Source organism: Coffea eugenioides, chromosome 11 (assembly GCF_003713205.1).
Source record: "Coffea eugenioides isolate CCC68of chromosome 11, Ceug_1.0, whole genome shotgun sequence".
Lineage (NCBI taxonomy): Eukaryota > Viridiplantae > Streptophyta > Magnoliopsida > Gentianales > Rubiaceae > Coffea > Coffea eugenioides.
Window position 1 is genome coordinate 41,872,033 of NC_040045.1, and position 20,723 is coordinate 41,892,755.

Genomic DNA, 20,723 nt, shown 5'->3' on the forward strand with positions numbered 1-20,723 from the left:
GACTTCACCTTTCCTTGAACCATTCCTTGTTTTCATTTTTTTTCACCACTAGCGACAGTAATGGACGACCCTTCTGAAAATATTGGAGGCAGAGAAGAATGTAACAGCAGTGAATCTGGATGGACTATGTACATTGCTTCACCCGTCCATGAAAACAATCCTGAAAATGATGACGACGATGACGATGACGACGATTACACTGAAAGGAAAGGCTACAAGGATTACCCAAGTGATGATGGTGGCGATCCCGCAAGTGATGATTCAATGGCTTCTGATGCCTCTTCTGGTCCAAGTCATCAAGGAGGACCATGTAGAACCAAGGAGGGAAGCCATCGCAGGGATGATATTGCACATGCTGAGGGTAAAGTCAACAGAAGATCCTCAGGCAAGAAACATGACAAACAGGTAGAGAGAAAACAATATCCTGCTGATATAAAAGCAGCGAAGAAAGAGCAGGGCCATAAGGCAAAGAATGCAACTGAGAACCTTCAAGGTAAAGGCAAGTCTAGAAAAAATTAGTCCACTGAAAGGCAAATATGTAAATCTTTTGCAAGTTTTCCTCCTGGTTTGTTTGCAGTCTTTGTCTATTGTTAAGTAAAGGCGTCTAATGGAGGAAATCTCAGCTATCAATTTGCCATACCTGATACTTAGTCCAATTGGATAATACATTCAGTATAGGTAACTAATATATCATGCAATACCCCGTACGTGCTTATCTAGGACATAGATCTGCAAGAACAGGGAAGATGAACTGCTTGGATTTCCCGTTATGCATTCCATTTTTTTTTGGCCAGTGTGGCCTTTGTAAAATTATACTTCTCAATGCCCAAGAAGCATTTAAATACATAATGATCTATGCATAGCTTCTTCATCATTGAATAAGAAACTAGTATGCTATTACAGAACAAATCTGAATGTTACCTACTGCACACACACACACACAGAGTGAATCCTGATTAGTTGCAATTGGGTTGGGCAGATTGCCAATGAAGACTGACAAAAACCCATGCATACAGAAATAGGATCAGAAATATAAAAAGCTAAGTGCTATAATTTTCCCTTTCCAGCTCAGGCAAGAATTGATAAACTGTTTCATCTTCTCACAGGAAGTAAACAGGAGGCCCCTACTTTAACAGAAGAATGAAATTAATTAAATTCAGAACTCAAGCTTTGTTTGTAAATGAATGTTTATGCATGGCATCTGCAATGCTAAGATGATTAGAACACGAAAAATTTTTTATATAAGTTTTGCGAACGCATATTGGTTATTACTGGCAAAGTAGGTGAACAGTACTTGCTTCCGCGACTGTTGAAGGACAAGACATTCCAGTTATATCACCATCAGCGTGGTAGCCAGAAATCAGTCTCATAAAAGTTCTCTGCTAATATACCCAAAAAATTAGAACACTGGAAAATCCAACCAAGTGTGCTAATTCAAGCTTGCGGTGGACCAGAAAAGTGATGTGGTCAGACGTGAAATACAAAACATAAAATAGTGAAACAGTTAATGAACACATTCTTGGTGCTAGACCATTAACACAGTGAAGGGTTTGCAAGCACGTAGCTGTATCAAGTACCTAAGCAAGCAAAAACAAAGGCACAGCTGAAGAAGGTAAGATGGAAAACAAAAGGAAAAGAAAATGCAGAAACCAACAAAAACGCACATCAGATATTCTGAGCCACTGGAGCACATAAATGGTGACAACTCTTATTTTCTCCACTGGTTTGTGAGGGGGGAAAAAAAAGACAAGCACAAAGATACAAAACTGGCCAAATCAGTAAATCATTGTTCGCAACAAATATAACAGATTAATAAGGGGTAGTCTCCCAGAACTGCATCTCCAGATAATAGGAGTACCATTGACTAGAATAAGTCATATGAGACATATTCTTCAAAATGACATTCAGAAAAATACTTCAGATTTTTGACTGCTTAGCAATCTTGAACCATTCTGTATGGAAGGATCCTGGCACGTCAATCCTCTCGTAGGTATGAGCACCAAAATAGTCCCTCTGAGCTTGGACCAAATTAGCAGGCAGCCTTTCCCTCCTATATGTGTCAAAATAAGCTAGACTTGAAGACATACCCGGAGTACTGATACCAGAGTTGATGGCAAGGCAGACAACTCGTCGCCAAGCAGACTGTCTCTCAACTACCTCCTTTGCAAACTCTGGATCCACTAGTAGATTTGCAAGTTCTGGGTTTCTATCATAAGCTTTCTTGATACGATCCAAAAATATGGCACGAATAATGCAACCACCCTTCCATATCCTTGCAAGTTCCCCAAGTCTCAAGCCCCATCCCTTTTCAGTACTCTTTGCACGAATTAAATTCATTCCCTGTGCATAGCTACATATTTTGGATGCATAAAGAGCTTGTCTCACATCATCAATCAATTTCTTCTTATCCACATTTTGGTCAGTAAGACTGTCACTAACCCCACTAGCCTTGAAGACCTTAGCCGCTTCGGTTCTTTCTTCTTTTAACCCACTAAGGAATCTTGAATCCAATGATGCTGCAATGGTAGGAGCAGCAACTGAAAGGTCTGCAGCTTGCTGAACCGTCCATTTACCAGTACCCTTCATGCCAGTTTTGTCCAGGACCTTGTCTACAAGATATCCGTCTCCCTTATCATCCTTAATTCCAAAAATATCTGCAGTGATCTCAATCAAGAAACTCAGAAGCTCCCCCTTGTTCCACTCTGAGAAAACTTGTTGCAGTTCATCATTAGACAGCTTGCCAACTGATTTTAGCACATCATAAGCCTCAGCTATGAGCTGCATGTCACCGTATTCAATCCCATTGTGAACCATTTTAACAAAATTCCCAGATCCTCCTTCACCTACATATGTGACACAAGGGCCACTATCAGGTACTTGGGCAGCCACCTTTAGTAGAATATCTTCAATGTACTTGAATCCTTCAAATGAACCTCCAGGCATCAATGAAGGTCCATGACGAGCACCCTCTTCACCACCTGAAACACCCATTCCAAGATAGAGCAGACCTTTTTCATTCACGGCTTTCACTCTCCTCTCAGTGTTCTCATACCATTCATTGCCACCATCAATGATACAGTCTCCTTTCTCCATGTAAGCAGAGAGTGTCTTGATGGTTTGATCCACTGGAGAACCAGCCTTCACAAGAATAATGATGACACGAGGCTTTTGGATAGATTGCACAAAGGCTTCAGGATCATGAAATCCAAACACAGGAAGGTTTCCCTCTAGTTTAGCTCGCTCAACGGTCTCGTCAACTTTTGAAGTGGTTCGGTTATAAACAGAGATTGGGAATCCTTTCTCAGCAATGTTAAGGGCAAGATTTTGCCCCATCACAGCCAGGCCACAAAGGCCAATCCTTGTTGGTGTTGCCATATCCTTTTCCTGTAATGGTTATATCAGAACAAGGTTAAGCTTCTTTCTATTTTGACAAACAACTAATGGGCATTAGTTAATGCCCAGGAAACTACACATGTAGCATGCAAAAGAACATCTATAAATGCATTTAGAAACAGAAAAGTAAAAACTAATTAGAATGAGAAGACCATGTTCTTTTTCCTCTTTTCACTACTTTTGAGATTGAAGTTAAGCAAAGGCATTAACCAAAACTTCTACTTTTGTCTAAGAAGTTCTACAGGGAAGGTAAAGAACAATAAGCTGATACCAGCAGAGTCATAAATCTATATAATAAGAGAAGTACAAAGAAAGACTAGCACTTGACTCTTAGTTCTATAGGGAAGGTAAAGAACAATAGGGTTATACCAGCAGACTCATGACTAATCTGTCCGCTAAATCAGTATGCTTTGACAACCTCAGACATATAGATCTTCACTTAAAGTGTTAAACCAATCTTTATCAAGAAGGGACGGAGTGGATCAACTATAACTTAACCAACTCCCAATTTACTAGACCAAAAACTCAATATTTAATTCGCTTTCGCCATTTCTTTCTTCCATTTTCATCCCAGTTACAGAGCAAGATCGAAATAATCAACTCACAGAATAATTAAAAAAGCCTGAATACAAAATCCTTAAAAGTCAGAGCTAAAATCCAAACACACAGAGCAGCCTCCAAAACAAAGGATCAGGCAAACTTAACGACCTCTAAAAAAAGATCCAAGTTTTTACCTAACAAAATCACATTTCTGATCAAAAGCGAAGAACCTTTTTTTCCACCAGACAAGAACCGAGTACATTGACCTTAAGATCCAAAAATTAACAAGCGGAGATCACCTACAAAAATCTGCTGACCTTGATAACATGACATTAAGTAAAAAATAAACTTCCTAAAGCTAACGTGAATTATACAATCTAACAAGAATGCAGACTGAAAGTTCAATGGAAACGGGAAATTGCCACAAAGATGTCAAGAAAATCATAACAAGATCGGAAATTGAAGCAAATAAGCAACAATTACCTGAAAAGATTCAAACTTTGTGAAAAACTAGAGCAATTAAGCAGAACCCAAAAATTTTAAGAAAATGGTCTTGAAAATCACAATCACACATGATAGAAAAGCAATATATTGATGAAGAATGTAAAATACATGTACCTACCGCAAGAGTTTGGTGCAGAGAGGTGGAGTCGTGGAGAGTTGAGAGAGAGGCGGGTCTATCTTACTTTGTTGAATAATTGTGAGTCAACTGAGGCTGGCTGCTTTTTACCTTCCTCAGTATTTAATAAAAAAAAAAAAAAGAGAGAAAAGTTGTACTTAAACATAATGGCTGCTTTTAGAAATTTTTTCAACTCTTTGGGTTTGGGCTTCACCCTTTCTAAAATTCATTCTATAGATAATGAATTAATTTTGCATTATTTTTTTGCCTTTTTCGGGATTTATGAGTATTCACCTTTCCTTGCAAGCTAGCAGTTGGCTGTTCTTTTGTGATTTTTGGAGCAAAGCATGGTGCAAAATCGGGTGCGTATAATAATTGAAGCCCTTTTCGCTCAAAATTATATCATGAAATTCCTCCGAAGCTATGAAGCTGAAAATTCGTAATCTAGAAACTAAAAGACTTTTTATTGGTGCAAAAATGATTCTCTAATAGTTATCCACTCCAAGAAATAAGAAAAACCAGTTGTAATCCATTACAAGTAATTGAACAAAATTATTCCTGAGTCAATGATAGTGGTATGCATTTTTTATTTTTTTTTTTTGTCGACACAGGGGTGTCCGGGTCAATTCTTACGGGGCCCGACTAATCCCCTGAGACCCGGGTCCGGCGCCCCAATTCGGCCCGAACGCGTTAAGTGCGCGGAGGAATCCAGCGGAGCGTGGTATGCATATTTGTAGCAGGAAAATAGTTCAAAACGTTGTCACATTTTGTTAAATGAATTTTTGTTCTTCACTTTTAAAATATTGACTTTACATTTCTTATAAAATCAAATCAGTAATTTTTAATTCTAACTTACGTTTTCAACCACTTTTTATTGCAAATCTATCACGTGACCTGCATATGATTTTTTTTAAGGGTAAAAGAATTAGGTCGCATTTGTGATTAAACAAAAAACCTGTCCATAATTATTTTTGTTCCTAAAAAAAGTATGATCTGATTTGAACTATGTTCATTTTCTTCCTAAAAAAGTGGGATTTGATCCAATCTATATTTATTTTTGTCACCAGAAAAATGATATCTAACCTTTCATGTATAAAAAATGACTGCATGTAAGTCACGTAGTGATTTTAGACTAAACTGATACTGAAAACTTAAATTGGAATCAATTTTTGCTAATTTGAATATTTAAGAATGCAAAGTTAATATTTTAAAAAATAAATGACGAAAAATTTTATTTGGTGAAACATGAACAACGTTTTGAAAGATTTTCGTACATGTAGCTCAGAATTTTGTACTCTAAAACTGTCAAATTTGGGTGTACAATTGTTGTTGAGATCAATAATAGTTGACCCAATTTTTTAAAGTCAGTTCGTGTCTAGCGTGCAACTTTAACAAGATGCCTTTTAGGGTTGGCGGATTGTTGGATCCAGGAAATTCATTAGGCGGTGGGTGATTGAATTTTAGGCGGTGGGTGATCGTACCTAAGATCGTTAGGCGGTGGGTGAAGAAAATTCATCCATTTTTGGTTGCATCATATTATGACAACTTCATTTTAAATTTTATTTCTTTTAATTTCCAGTTAGGCATCCAATGGGATGATACAATTCTGACATTTGGCACGAGAATGAGGGAGTAGGTTGACCAGTCTTGGAAAAACCAAGAATGAATTGTTTGTTGTAGTTTATCATAATTACTAGGAGGTTATCGGCTGTGCTTAGCACAGCCTAGGCCCCCTATAATCTATTGTCATATATTTTCGTATAAGGTAAGATTAACAGTAATGTTTGTGAAATAGGATTCTTAAAATTATAAATTACCAATCAAGCATGCAACTATCAATATAAGACTAAACAAAACCAAAAAATCATTAGCATTGCACAAGATAAGAGAAGATGACAAAAGATTAGCAATTAGTGTTACAAACAACTTGATATCTTCAAGTGCAAGTTAGTCTTACAGAGATAGGAGATGACTTGCAGAATGCTTAATATAAAGTGCAATGATAGGTAGCAATTACAAAAGATCACATATTGAGATCCATTAAGGTGCACAAAAGAACAATTTCTTAATGGATGTCAATATTATGTCAAAAGATGCAAGATTAGTAATTCAGCTGTAAAGTGCTTCAACATTAGCAAAATTAGCAATTCAAAAGGTTTCAAGGAAGTTCAGAGTTCATAATCACGCTGCTTCTTCAAGGGACTTCCAGGTGCATTGGTGGGCAGCAAGGTAGATGTATTAGCTTCAGCAAAATTCAAACCAATTTTGGAAGGTACAGTTCCAAAAACCAAGGCATAGCCAATGCCCAATCTACTATGTAACAAATATTGAAAAATTCCTTGCCACTCTTATTTTTAAACTTGGGCACAGTTGTATCTAAATCCTTATTCTATATTAGAAATAAATTACCCATTTGAAAAGGTTCAAAATTCTCATCAGACTGAATAATCATTCATCTAAGTCCAATAACACAACTAATACCCAACCAATTGTGTAGAAAATATAATTCAGAGCATCTAAATTGTAAGTAAGTAATGACAGTTCACCTCAATTAAGCTAAGCAAGTATGAGTTGAAAAGTTAAGAGGGAAAAAAAATTGCAAAAACAAAGAACAAAATAGATGCAGAACCATAAGAGATTTTTAGTCAATAATCACAAAATGAAACAAAAGGAAGAAACCACAGCTTTGTAGCAATTTGATCCATTTTGAAGTTAACAAATACCTAATTTAAAGTTGCTAAGCAATATGACAATTTAATTACTAATTATAGCATGTGGTTAAATTCTAATATTTGAGACTTGTTAAGCTTGGTCTAAACGTTTACTGCCTATAAACATAAAAACAATTTATTCTAGTACCTTGTAATTTAGTGAAAATTGCCATAGGGTTGAAAGCAATTGGTTAGCTTGTACAGTTCAAATTCATAGAATATATAAATAAGACGTTTTACCATGAGATTTACTTTGTCCGGTACAACTAAACTGTACCATGAAAACCAGCCAAAAGGTGTGAAGAAGGGAACAAAAAGGCTCCATTAACAATAAAAAGCCTCTTGAATGGCAAGAAAGAAGGGAAGAAAAGCCATTTTGGTTAAAGGTAAAGTCTAAATTGCAAGATTTTCCTGCAATAATAAGGTGACGCTCAACTAAAGTAATAACAAATATAGGGAGCACTAATTCTGCTATAATTTACAGTATAGTCTCAAAATATCATCCTATTAAATACACAGGCCAATCCCTCAGAACAAATTGGCAAAATTTGAATGAAAAACTCATACTCTAGCAAAAGAAAATGAAAGGCAAGATTTATGCAAAGACACGAGGAAAAGGCACTTGAAAAAAATCTAAAATAATGGAAATCCTTGATGACTTACAATGCTTTTCGTCATTTGTGGCTGAAAGCCTGGGACCTAAGTACGCACAGAACTATCAAAAATAGATCCATCATTTAATGGAATAGAGATGCAAAGCAAATAAAGAAAACAGACTTTCTCCTTAATGAATGGAAAACGAAGCTTGTGAAAGAGCATTCAAATAATGAATGACCAGGAAAATCACAACCGAAACTTGATTAAAAATTTAAAAAAAAAGAGAGTAAACCTTTTTAATAGTGAATGACATAAAATATACCATATCTTAGAGTGTTGCAGCACTATGGAAGAGGAAAAAGCCCAACTTTCTCCACCTGCAATCACCCAAAAAACATGTAAAATTTAGATTAGTAAAAAGGGGAGAAAAAAGCGAAGAGAAAATTAAATACACAAAAATAAAATTCAGAATGCCTAAGCAGCGACTTTTGGATTACCAATCGAAGATAACAATCACGATGTCTGCAAAGCACTACATGGAAACTATTAACTGCCCAATTTCCAAATCGAAAGTATCTAGGTTCTTAACCTTCCCCATTGGAGAAATTTATCAAATAACAAAAAATCATTCCACAGGGTTAAAATATTTAGGCAGATAAAAGATTTAGAAATTTATCTGAATAATAAAAAACCATTGCACAGCATAGCAATAATTAGGCAAATAAAAGATTAAATAGTTTAAACCAAGTACTCCAACATCCTAACTCATTAGATTTGGTTCCACCGCCGGCTTAACATAAACTTTCGCATTATCAACTGAATTTTAGAAATATCTAATTCAACTTGCTCCAATCAATAAAGTGAAAATTCACACTTTAAAATTTCAATTGTCCTATTTCCCGTAACTACTGTGTGACAGCCCCACCTTCCCCTAAGGCGAACCAAAGGGGTTAGCGGACTGCCTGCCCAGCTCTCGCCAGGACTACGGTACAGTTAACGTCATTCTATAACGTTCCGGAACATACCATTGCGCGCAAACAAGTCAGAAAACACAAAATAAAAAAAACGAAAATTGAAAACCGAAATGAATAGTGCTGGACACGCCAGAATCCGGCCGGAATCTGGCCGGATTAGCGGCCGGATTCTTGGCCGGATACTGTCCAGTGAGCAACTCGATTTTTTTCAAAAGTTCCACCCAATCCGGCCGGCAATCCGGCCAAGATTCCGGCCGGATTGTCTGGCCGGATACCGGCCAGTGAGCAACTGGCCGGGTTTCCAATTTTTCTCAGGCAATCCGGCCTTCAATCCGGCCAGTTTCTGGCCGGATTCCTGGCCGGATTCAGGCCAGTGAGCTTTTGCCAAATTTTTTTTTTCTTTGGCCGTTTGAAAGCCGAATCGCTCCGAAGTTCATCCAAACATGAATTCAACATATAAACATATATATACAATGGAAATCAACAGTTACAACCATAATGGCATGCCAACCATTCATTAAGGAGTACACATTCGACTTGCCTATCAAAAGGAAATGAACCCGTTATACATTAGGGTTTCATTTCAAGAGCTATACAAAAGACATTTACAAGCTCAGTATGGCAATTGACTATCCAGTCCATTTTCAAAAGCAATTATATCCCTGTAAGGAAAACAAATAGCACGGAATGAGCCAAAGCCCAGTGGTATACCACCCAATAAGCAATCAAAGTCATATAAGAATGAACCTTCATTTAAAGTGCACAAATAAGCAATGAAGCAAAATGGTAAAAGGATACGGTCGGCTCTCAAGAGCCCATTTCCACGCTTGCAATCTTGAACCAATCTCATTGACTCTCCGTCAATGTTAAAATACCAAACCGTAGACAACTCTTTACTTCCATTCCTTCCACCCAACATACCCCAACCGGGCCCGCACTCCATTTCGGTAGCTTTTGGTAATACTCGAGTTTACCGGAACCAAGGGTCTCATTACCACAAGGTTCCCCAGTACAGTCCCCGTGGCAATTCAATCTTCACGACCAAGCCCTCGCCGGCTCGATCCAATTGACTACCAAACGGAGTTGAGCTCAGTAATGCAGTATGGCCGTTGGACATCGTCCAAACGACATCAATTCGGTTTCCATGAAATGGAATTTACCAACCAATATATCAAGTCCAGTAATGCAATAAAACGGTAACCAATCAGTGACAATAACAAAAGAGGTGAGGGCGGTCAAGTACACCCTCACCTTGATCAATTTCAATATCCAAGTAGGCCATTAAGGCATCACATAACATTTAACAAAGCCACATAGTAATCCATCAAGTGAGTAGTATACTCACCAAGTAAGAAAATGGTGTTTCATACACCGTGATCACCAAGACGCCGTGAGCTACCGTCACGCCCTAGAATCACACAACAAATGCAATGAGACTCGAGAACGAGTCATCAAACAATGCTAAACACAACCCCAATAGGGTTTCACATGCATAAGTAGGCATGATAGCAAACCAGAAATTAATATATGGCCTTAACTTAAGCCTCGATAGAAAAACCGTGTTTGAGCTTAGAATGCGGTAATGGCGTCAATTTCACTACGGTTATCGGTTGGGGGTGTAAGACCCACCATTTCGAAGCTATGAAACAGGGCTACAACAATGTAGAAGGGCACTCAATCTAGTTCCTAGCTTAACTAGGTCAAAATTGCAAAATACTAAACCAGAATTACCAAAACAGGTTTGCAAAACACAGAAAACTGTAATCGGTATATCTCAGTCCATACAAGTCCAAATGCCGAAATTCCAAAGGCATACGTTAGCTAAGACATTCAGCTACAGTTCATCAGAAGACATCAACTTCAAAATCCAAACCAAAACCAGTCAAAATGGCCAATCACTATCGCAGTTTTCGCATTCTGTCCAAAGCAGAACAGCTACAGTAATTTCGTCATAACTCATTCTACATTAATCCAAATGACCTGAAATTTTACAGGCATCTCCATCACATCAATACCTACAACTTTCATGTTTTGAGCAAAGTCTAATTCGGCCTCTAACCTAGTGATCTAAAACCGGACAGAATTGGGGATTTTCAAACCCTAACTTTCCAATTTTCCATCCAAATCCAAAATTAGTTGCATTTATCCACATTTCACATCCACCAGAGCCATTATAGTCCATTGCCAATCATCAAAGATGGCCACAACATTCATTTCATATGAAACCAGAAAAATTCCCAAGAAAATAGAAAACTTCACCAAATCACTTCAAACCAAGATAAAACCAGAAATTTCAGCACTTCACTCACTAATAAGCATAATTTAAGCTTCATAAGGTGTAAGAGGGTGTTCAAGCTTCACTTACCAAGAAACAAGAGAGAGGGGGTTGTTGAACACCTTAAACCTTCAACCAAGCTTCACTAAACAACTTACTAGCACTAGGAGGTAAGATTGTATGGAATGGAATTGGATGTAACCAATGTTTTTGGTTGATTTGCTCCAAGTAGAAGCTTGAAAATTGAAGAAATCTCCTTCCTTTCTTGCTCAAGGTGGCCGGCCAACAAAGAGAGAAAAATGGTGAATTTTGTGCATTTTTTTGATATATAATTCTTTGGTCAAAAAAGTCAAGAAATTGAATAGTGATTCTTAAAAGGTTTCCAATGAGGAGGTGACACTTGTCACCTCCATAAATGCATTCTTATCTTTCTTTCCTCACTCACATCAATCACTTCACACATTCTACTTATCACTTAACATCCGATAAATCTTTCACAGTATCCGAAACTTACACTTAATGGCCGAATTTTTCCGAACTTTTCGCACTAGTGGGTCCCACGTCCACTATTCACTCTTAATTTTCTAAAAATTCACCAATGCTAGAAAAGTCATCTTAAAACTAGAATCGCTCATAAAATCCACTAAGAAAATATTTCTAAGCCAGAAAATGCAGAAAACATGCAATTAAAGGGAAATAAACCCTAGGAAAATATTAGGGTTTTACAGGTTCTCACATACTACATCAAACTATCCAACCGAAGCAAAACTTTCCAGTTTTCCACACCCAATTTGATGACATCAACAATTTGTAATAAAAAAAGGAACCGTCTATAACTAAACAAAGACAACAATATACACAATCCCACGTAGTACACTACTAAATAACCCATCTTTATATCTTGAAGCTAATCTTCAAGATCTACCTCCTAGAAGAAAATGCTTAGTTGGAATGCTACAATTTTTACCCCATTGCAGGGCTCGCTGGGAAGTTTATGACAGCAAAGCAGAGGATACCAATTAGCAAAAATAGATGGTATTAAGCTAAGGTGACATTAAATAAGTCATAAATGCCCAAGATAGCAAATTTACAGGTAATTTAGAGTAAAGGCCCCAATCTTTTTTGGGACTGAGGCTATTTAAATCGAAGGTACAAGAAAAATTCAAGATTTACAGCTTGGGTTCTGAGTAAGAAATTTAAGGCATCTCTAATTGGGCAAATCAGTTGGGCTGGAGCAGCAAATTTCTCTGAGTTCATATAATCTAAGATTTGGCAGCAACTCCAGCACTATTCTTAGTTTCCTGATTTCAATAATTACCTCGCTTTCATTTTCGCTCATGCTCAGGTCTTCTATTTTCTCTCTTCTTTCTGCCTCTCTTGCTTTCCTTATAGTATCTATTTATTTTAAGCACTCAAGCAACATTTCTTATTCTTCTTGTGGCAATCTCGGCCAAAGAAAAAATACCAAAAATACCAGAAAAAAATGAAGAAATACCTGAAGCCAACAGCATCAAACTATTCTTTCCTTTTCTCCTCCTGAACGTTTGCTCTTCAAGATGCATGAATCAGATCAAGCTAGGCAATAAGACAAGGAGACAAAACATTAATAAATTTTTTATTTCCCTTCTTAAAGTGCAACGAAGTTTTATTGTTGAAAAAAAGGAAAAAACAGAACAGTTATGGCAAGAAAGTAAGGAAACAATTATGCATAAGGGGAGAAAAAGAGGAAATAAAATTGAGAGAAAAAGTAAACCCATTCCTGTCCTTAAAGGGCGACGAAGATTTCCTGCAAAAAAAAAGGAATAAAAATGGTTATGGCGAGAAGGTTTAAAATAAGGAAGAAATATGCACAAGGGAAAAAATGGATAATAAAACCGAGGGGAAAAACAAACCCCATGAGTACATGATTCCAACACATGAGGGAAAAAAATTAGGGAGAATAAGAGAAGTTCTATTCTCGGACAAAAACCTAAGCAAGAAAAATTGATTAAATTAGATTAGATCAAAGAATGTTTATAGCACAAGAACACTATGACTCAACTGATTTTTTCACCATCTATTCTCCCGTAACAAAAGGGAGATGGAAGAAGAGAAGAGAACAGGAAAGTTGAATTTGATGGGGATCTCTTCAGATATATCATTGACCAAATCTTCGGGAATGCACAATGTATGAGAGAGAGGCTAAAGAATGAATGGGACTGAGTGGTCATCTCAAGTCCATCGCTTCAAGGAAGCAGTTTGGAGTGGTCTGCAGCTGGCAGAGTTGGAGGAGCAGTTCGCCGACTTCCACCGAAAACGTCGTCACCAAACGGAACCTTTCCAAGTAGTTTCCCGCCTTTGAAGTACAATTATCATGTGAGCAATTTTTGCAACATGAAATCAATATAGAAATGGGTTAATTTGATATCAGAGAAAAAGGAAAACACGGCAAGGGTATGCAAGAGCAGTTCACCTGCTCTTTAATTTTCCTCCTTTGAAATACAAACTCATGTGAGTGACCTGTAATCTCTACACCATGAAATCAAGTGTCTGCAGAAGTAGCAGTTGAACTGCTGGCTTGAAGAAGGGACTGACAAAACCCATCTCCCAAATCCGGTAAAAATCCCAATTTTTTTGGTTGGATTTGCCAGAATAGGCGCGCCGAATTTGTGCTCAGAACAGCCGTTAACGCCGAATTTGTACAGAGAAATAAAGAAAGGCCTTCAACGGCAAAAGAAAGAACAGGGGTTCAATGAGAAATATTTGACTGTCCAATGAGAAGGAAACGGTTTAAAAGAAAAGGAACTGGATAAATGGGGTTTTTGTTCAGTGGAGTCGGTTTTTTTGCTTTTCCATTTCATAAATGGGGTCAAATGCTGTTTTGTCCCAGACATGGTCTAATGAGAAAAGCAACGGTCCAATGAGAAATATGTGATTTTGCCACATGGCAAAAGAAAAGGAAAGCACAAATAGAAAGAAAAGAAATGGTCCAATGCCAAAAGAAAGAGAATGCTCAGGACAAGTTGCAAAGAGAAGGCTTCAGACAACAAATATTTGACTTGCCACTTGTCAAATAATAAAGAAGTCACTTGGCAAGAGGAAATGAAAGCAGTAAACCTTGCTCTTTTCTTATATACAAGGTAGATTAGGGTAAATTAATTAGGAAGCCCAAAAAACTAATTTAATACTACCAACTTTTGGCTTCCTGTCCATTTCAATCTTAAACTGGCTTATCAATTATAAAAAGCGTCAAATTCTCATCATTTAATATGTGTTCGTTAAAACTTGACAAATCTAATCGTGAAAATAGATTGAAATATCAAAATTTGACACTTTTAATTGTTGAGAGACCAATTTCAGAGTTAAAATAGATAAACGATCAAAAGTTGATGATTTAATTAGTTTAAGAATTCCCTACATAATTTACCTAATTATTAAAGCCGGCCTTTATTTTCAACTTACAGTAACTCTTCTAGGTTCTCGGATGTCTTATGCCATGTATCCCCCACTGCACCTTTTCATGCTAGCTAGTTGTAGCATGAAATTCATTTGCATTTTTATAATTATCCATGTAAATGCTAGATGATAAGGAAGAATTTTTTTTTTCTTTAGAACATAACAACATAAGGTATCTGATACTCTGTCAATTGAAATTTTAAAACCTCAAAAACCCACAAGGAGATCATTGTGATTAACACATCCAACTAAATTCAAATTTTAGGGAAACTCCAAAAGTTATTTTCTTCTATAGTTTGGAAGAAAATATTGAATACTTTCGCATCATATAGTTTTGCAAATTGAACCTTACTTATAGGACTGAACAACTGATGTGAGATTCACGTCATGAAAACCAAACTTCTTTAAGAAACATCACTATTTTTTTTCTCACGAGTCAAATTAGGCATACCATTAACAAAAAATTACAAATGTGAAAGATGGATAGTCAGCATCAGCACAGTAATGCAGTCCTTTTTCAATAGATGAATCCGCAGAAATTCAGTCTTAACTAGTATAAAATCATTGGCCATGATCTCTGAATAAAGAATTGAATCGGCGCAACCAGGGCTGCTCCTACTAAATTAATTAAAGTCTTTGCAGGCATGCCATTAAAGAAAACTAACTTACGTGCGTTTGATAAAATTGAAATTTGAAATTTGAAGTTTGAATTTTTTAAATTATTGAATTATTAAGTACTAAATCTGATACATTTGAGTACATATATCATATTCAGTGATAAATGAATAGTTTATCACTTAATTTTGAAAATAAGTTTTGTCTAAAAAATTCAATACCTCTTAATTAATTCAGATGTTCAATTTTTTATTATCAAACGATTTGAATATGTTAAAATCTGAATCCCTTAAATTTAAGTGTTGAATTGAATTATCAAACATGGCCTTAGTTGTAAAAGACAAAAATAAAATGACCAAGACAATATCCAGTGAAACCTCAGCCAAAAGGTCAACATAGAAAAAGCCCATTGGCATTGATGCTTCTTATCTTCCAGTATGAGATGCAGTTAAGTTCGTTGGTTGTCTGTAACAAGTTACAAAAGCCAGCATTATTAGGATATGTTACGTTTATGAGCTATATAAAGATAAATGGCCAAATTTAAGATTAGAGCATTGGATTTCGGAATCAGACTAAAAATTTAAATCCCACGTTCCCTTTCCAAATGCTGCATATGATGAAGTTACAGGCACCATTTCTGATGCTAATCTGATGGAGTTCAATTCTTGGAAGAACTTCTTGCCTGGTTTGAAACTACAGCCAGGATGCTGAAAGCCTGAAACCACAAAGTCATGATCACGCCTTCTTCTTCCCAGTTTATAAAGCGGGTTACTTCGTCAAAAATACAATCACGCTTCAACCACCATCATACCTAGTAACTTACGTCCGTCACTGCATAAAGACCACAAACTTCCCCCCCAAAAAAAACACAAAAAAACTGCAGAGACTGTAGTAGTCTGCGTATTTATCATACTGGACATCATTTTCGTTCCACACACTAAACTAACCAAGAAGCCACAAAAAACCACGCTTTAACACACCCATTTTCACCACAGATATAAAAGTTCCCAATAACAAAAAGAAAAAGGAAAACGCAGCTAGAATGCTCATTTTCAACAACATTTCCATTCCTTTAGGTACACCCTTAGTCCTCAAAACCACTCCACGAAGAAACGCCGTCGTTCTAGCTCAAAAGCAGCAGCAGCCGCAGACACTAACGGCTTTAACTAACTTGACAATCTCCGACGAGGGGTTAGCCTCACGTGGGTTCGCTCTTCACCGTACGATCAACAAGCTCGACCTCGACCACCTCAACTCGGTGTTCGTAGCCGTCGGATTTCCGAGGCGGGACACGGATAAGATACGAGTGGCGTTGGAGAATTCGGATGCGCTGCTGTGGATAGAGTACGAGAAAGCCGAGAGGCCCGTGGCGTTTGCTAGAGCGACGGGGGACGGTGTTTTCAATGCTATAATTTGGGATGTTGTTGTGGACCCCAGTTTCCAAGGGATTGGTTTGGGGAAGGCTGTGATGGAGAGGCTGGTGAATGTGCTGTTAGAGAAAGGGATTACCAATATTGCTTTGTATTCGGAGCCCCGGGTTCTGGGGTTTTATAGGCCTCTGGGTTTTGTAGCGGATCCGGATGGGATCCGCGGGATGGTGTACTCCAGGAAGCAAAAGAAGAAAAGGTAGGCTAGATAGGAGTTTGCCGCTGATTTTTCGTGAGAGTTTTTTCTCTTTTGACTAGAAATTGTTTTTTTTTTTTTTTTTTTGAAGGCACAAGCAAAGTGCTGCCCTACAACGCATTTTTTCTTTAACTTCTAATGGAAACTGCTACTCTACAAATACTACAATGCATTTGTTTATTGATGATACGTTTTTATGGTGAGTCTATTTTCTATCACTGTTGAAAATTTTCAAAATTTATATTTAGTGATTTAGAATATATATATACATGTATTATATTACGAATCAAATAATTTTAAAATGTACATATATTATGAGACATGTATATTTATTCATGAATATATTCATGTATATGGAAATCCTTGAATGTAAGGATAGATTCATGTTTTTTTATCATAGGATCATGTGATGCATGAATTAAAGTATACGAATTTGTACATAATATCTTGAATTTATTCATATAAGTATGTATTAAATTCATTTATTTTTTAAACAATCTTTCCTATATAAAGAGGTCAAGTAGAGAGTGATTTGTTACATAAAATCACTTTTCTACTACTTTAAATTCTTTGAAAAGCACTCCTGAATTCAAGAGGATTTATCTTATTTTGTTCAAGAGTTTAAGATAAACAAATTTTATCTTATTCTAAAGGATATTTGTCTGAGGCTTATTGCGCGTTATATCGGACAAATAAATTCTAAAGAAAAGTGATATACAATCACGATGTAATACTCCCAACAATAACTTCCCGTGATTTGTGTGTTGTGTGTGATAAGTCTGATTATTCATTTGACTGTATCTATCGTTCGCTTTTAATACTTGCTCCAATCTCCTTATACTGAAATTAGTGCCATTTAATTGTAAAATCAATAAATTACCTAACACAAAAAAAGACACTAATATAGGAAGGGAAGCAAAGTATAAACAATATAATTGGCATCACGTCCACACAACTTCTCTTATGTTGATCAGTCACTTGACATGTAATAATTGACAGCTTATGAGTTTGAATCCTCTAAAAAGCAAAGATAAATAGAGAACTACTATTAATTTTTTTTTTGTAACTATTTTTTTTCATTTCCATCCCTTTCCCATTCCCATATGTTAACACTCAAAATTCAAACTCTAAATCCGATAACGGGGAATTTTAAAAACCCTCCCTTGACAACTAAGTTAACTCTAGTGATTAACTACTATTGATCCTATTTAAAAAAGGGGAAAAAATAGCAAAATGATTCCTAAATGTTTTTGGGTAAGTGATTCCTAAATGATTAGAGGATACCTTTGGCTTGGAGTAATCCATGAATTCAGGATAATACAACATGTTAAAAACTAGTTGCAGCTTCAAATAATGACAGATCCAACGTGGGAAAGCGTAATGACAAGATCAGACAAGCCAATGGTTGAGTTTATGTGCATACCAAGATGAGGCGCCTCAGGTTGAGCTCCCCCGAAAATAACTGGTTTGGAGAAATTTAGGGATTCAGTCTAATTTTGACAATGCCACCACCACAGCAATGATCAAACAAGCAACTGCAGGTACTGTTGTATCTAGATACCATTTCGTTGGAAGATATTGACCCAAGGCAATCATGACAGTAACTGCAGAAGCGCTCACACCGATTTTGAAGAGGGTTTTAGCAATATATGGATGCCTTTTCAGAAAGAGAGCTGCGAACAAACTGCCAAAGAAACCAATACCAGTAGCGCAAGCAAAGAGACGAACACTTAACGAATGAGGCGACTGAGCTGCGACAATGCTAGCCATAGCCTGACCAGTGAATCCAAGAATGGCATTGTTTACGCCATTAGGGAACCTAGGCTGGACTTCGTCATCGCTGAATGAAGCTGAATTGTCATCGTCATCATCATCACCGGATGAGGCTGAACCGTCATCTTCATCCGATATATTAATTCCTTCCTCTGACCCATTTGCAGTCATCTCCAATTCGCCCATTTCTCGAGAGGCACCATCTGGCATCATGACCGGGTCTCCATGAGTGGTGTTATTGTTGTCATTCGCGAGCCTGGTTTGTTGAGAAGGACCATCTGGCATCAAGGTCGAGGTTCCAGGGATAATATATTGTTTATATCATGTGGAAACCTGGTTTCTTGAGAGGGACCATCTGACATTGTGGTCAAGTCTTGACTGTTATTGGCATCAAATATATCAATTCTTACCTCTGACCCAATTGAAGATTGTTGTTGACTGAAATGCAAGACTACAGTTTTGTCTTCTGCCTTGATAAGATTGCAATTTGGCACATCAGAAGAATTATGTGAACTTGCAAATGAAGAGGTGGTTGTACGAGCCAAATCATTTGGCGAGATTACTGTCAGAGTGTCATATTCCTCACGTATCTAAATTCTTTTCCAGCTTCATTTGAAGTTTCTCTTCGATTGGGACATGGAACTAAAGAAGTAGGCGATGCTATCTGTCCCTTCATTTGGCATCCTGGGGATTTCGGTAACACTATCCTCAGATATCTTAACTCTTCGGGCTTCTTTTGAAATTTCTCCTTGACTGAAATGCAAGCCAAAATTATTAGGTAGTGCAATCCCCAGAAACCTTTATATCGAGGAAGAAGAAGGTAGTAAGTCAGATGATGTGACCCAAAAAAAAAACTATAATTTCATTTACTGATTGACAATAAGTAAAAACAACAGCATAAATGCTTTTTACTTGTAAAATACATAAAACTCTATATTCTGTGAAAAAAAGTAATGTAAATCATAACTAAATGAGTCGATTAAGAAAGGCAAAAATCATAATTTCAACATAACACAGTAAAAACACATGCGACCATCTAAGCACAGTTATCTGCGATATACACTTGATATTGGGGGAAAGCAAGTAAATAATCATTCAACTGTTGATCGTAATAGATACCTGTTTCTAATAGAGATTTTAGTTCTCCCGTGTTAAATAAGGATCTTGGTACGCACTTATGTGTATCGAGATCTTCAAATGTTTCAATTTGACTGTCAAACACTACAATGAGAATTTTTAAAGTAGAGAGCATCGTGTAATTCTCGGTTAATTGAAGAGAGTAGATGTTAAATTTAACAAGTTTCCTGGTCTCAGTGAAGTCAAACACTTTCATGCTCCCTACAAAGAGATGAATTCAACAACTACAATGAAGATTCGAGTATTTGAAGTATGAGTACAGAACAGACAAATTTTACGATCAGCTGGACTTTCTATTTGTTTTTTCAGTTTGAATATTTTAATTGGCAGGAGTTGAAGGAACAAGTCCAGAAGCTAAGTGTGTCTCATTTGTGTCCTGATGGAGTCAATACCAATTTCTGGTTTGACTATTGGCATCCTATTGGACCTATCTATAAGCATTTTTCTGGGAATTTATCAACTAGCTTTGGCATGACTAGTACTGATTGTGTTGTTAAGCGTATCTCAGGTGTGTCCTGGATAAGGCATCTTGGTCGAAGGATGACACAAGGAGTAATGTCTTTGATGGCTGCTTCTCCTGGAACCTTTGTACCGCTGATTACATCAGAGGATCAGCTTGTTTGGACTGCTAGTGCCTCTAGCATATCCTCTGTTAAGTCTGCTATGCAGGTTATGAGGAGCGAGGGATAGAGAGTACAATGGCATAGGTTAGTGTGAGGCAAAAATCACATCCCTCATTTCACTTGGCTATTATGCAAGAGGAGATTGTCCACAGACCACAGTGGATAGAGTTAAGAAGTGGGACATTGTTGTAGTAAATGATAGATGTGCATATTACCACCAAGAAGAGGAACGAGCACTTATTCTTTGGCTGTGATGTCGTTTTACTGTGTGGCAGAAAGTGCAAAGAAAAAGCTAACTTGGTTGTCTTTTCACTGGGACTCCAATAGTTTTGTCGGTTGTCTTAAGAGGCTGGTTTTTGCTGTGTTTGCGTATCAGGTGCATAGGGTGAGAAATGCTGCAGTTTTCAA

At 37.0% G+C, this 20,723-nt stretch overlaps 3 protein-coding genes across 5 annotated transcripts; 2 read left to right on the top strand and 1 right to left on the bottom strand.

Annotated features, from left to right (window-relative positions):
• Window positions 1-60: 60 nt before the first annotated feature.
• Window positions 61-651, top strand: LOC113752612. Its single transcript, XM_027296712.1, has 2 exons — window positions 61-493; window positions 596-651. Exons 1-2 carry the CDS (start codon window positions 61-63, stop codon window positions 649-651), a joined length of 489 nt encoding a protein of 162 aa, XP_027152513.1.
• Window positions 652-1,670: 1,019 nt separating this feature from the next.
• Window positions 1,671-4,641, bottom strand: LOC113753507 (6-phosphogluconate dehydrogenase, decarboxylating 1). 3 transcript variants are annotated; one of them, XM_027297679.1, is made up of 2 exons: window positions 4,556-4,641; window positions 1,671-3,384 (listed from the first exon to the last, which is right to left on the bottom strand). In XM_027297679.1, the coding sequence occupies exon 2, from the start codon at window positions 3,373-3,375 to the stop codon at window positions 1,918-1,920; it is 1,458 nt and encodes a 485-aa protein (XP_027153480.1). In that variant the 5' UTR covers window positions 3,376-3,384; window positions 4,556-4,641; the 3' UTR covers window positions 1,671-1,917. The 3 variants fall into 3 exon arrangements, with proteins under 3 accessions (XP_027153480.1, XP_027153482.1, XP_027153481.1); XM_027297681.1 differs by having other exon boundaries at window positions 4,552-4,571; XM_027297680.1 differs by lacking the exon at window positions 4,556-4,641 and adding an exon at window positions 4,417-4,500.
• Window positions 4,642-15,773: 11,132 nt separating this feature from the next.
• LOC113753510 (serotonin N-acetyltransferase 2, chloroplastic-like) lies at window positions 15,774-16,971 on the top strand. Its single transcript, XM_027297684.1, has one exon. It carries the CDS (start codon window positions 16,202-16,204, stop codon window positions 16,787-16,789), a length of 588 nt encoding a protein of 195 aa, XP_027153485.1. The 5' UTR covers window positions 15,774-16,201; the 3' UTR covers window positions 16,790-16,971.
• The last annotated feature ends 3,752 nt before the right edge of the window (window positions 16,972-20,723 follow it).

What these genes read in the sequence shown, in the direction of transcription:
- LOC113753507 (XM_027297679.1), bottom strand. Translation starts at nt 3,375, where the DNA reads ATGGCAACACCAACAAGGATTGGCCTTTGTGGCCTGGCTGTGATGGGG.
- LOC113753510 (XM_027297684.1), top strand. Translation starts at nt 16,202, where the DNA reads ATGCTCATTTTCAACAACATTTCCATTCCTTTAGGTACACCCTTAGTC.
- LOC113752612 (XM_027296712.1), top strand. Translation starts at nt 61, where the DNA reads ATGGACGACCCTTCTGAAAATATTGGAGGCAGAGAAGAATGTAACAGC. An exon ending in TGCAACTGAGAACCTTCAAG is followed by an intron (nt 494 to 595) that starts GTAAAGGCAAGT and finishes TCTATTGTTAAG; the next exon opens with TAAAGGCGTCTAATGGAGGA.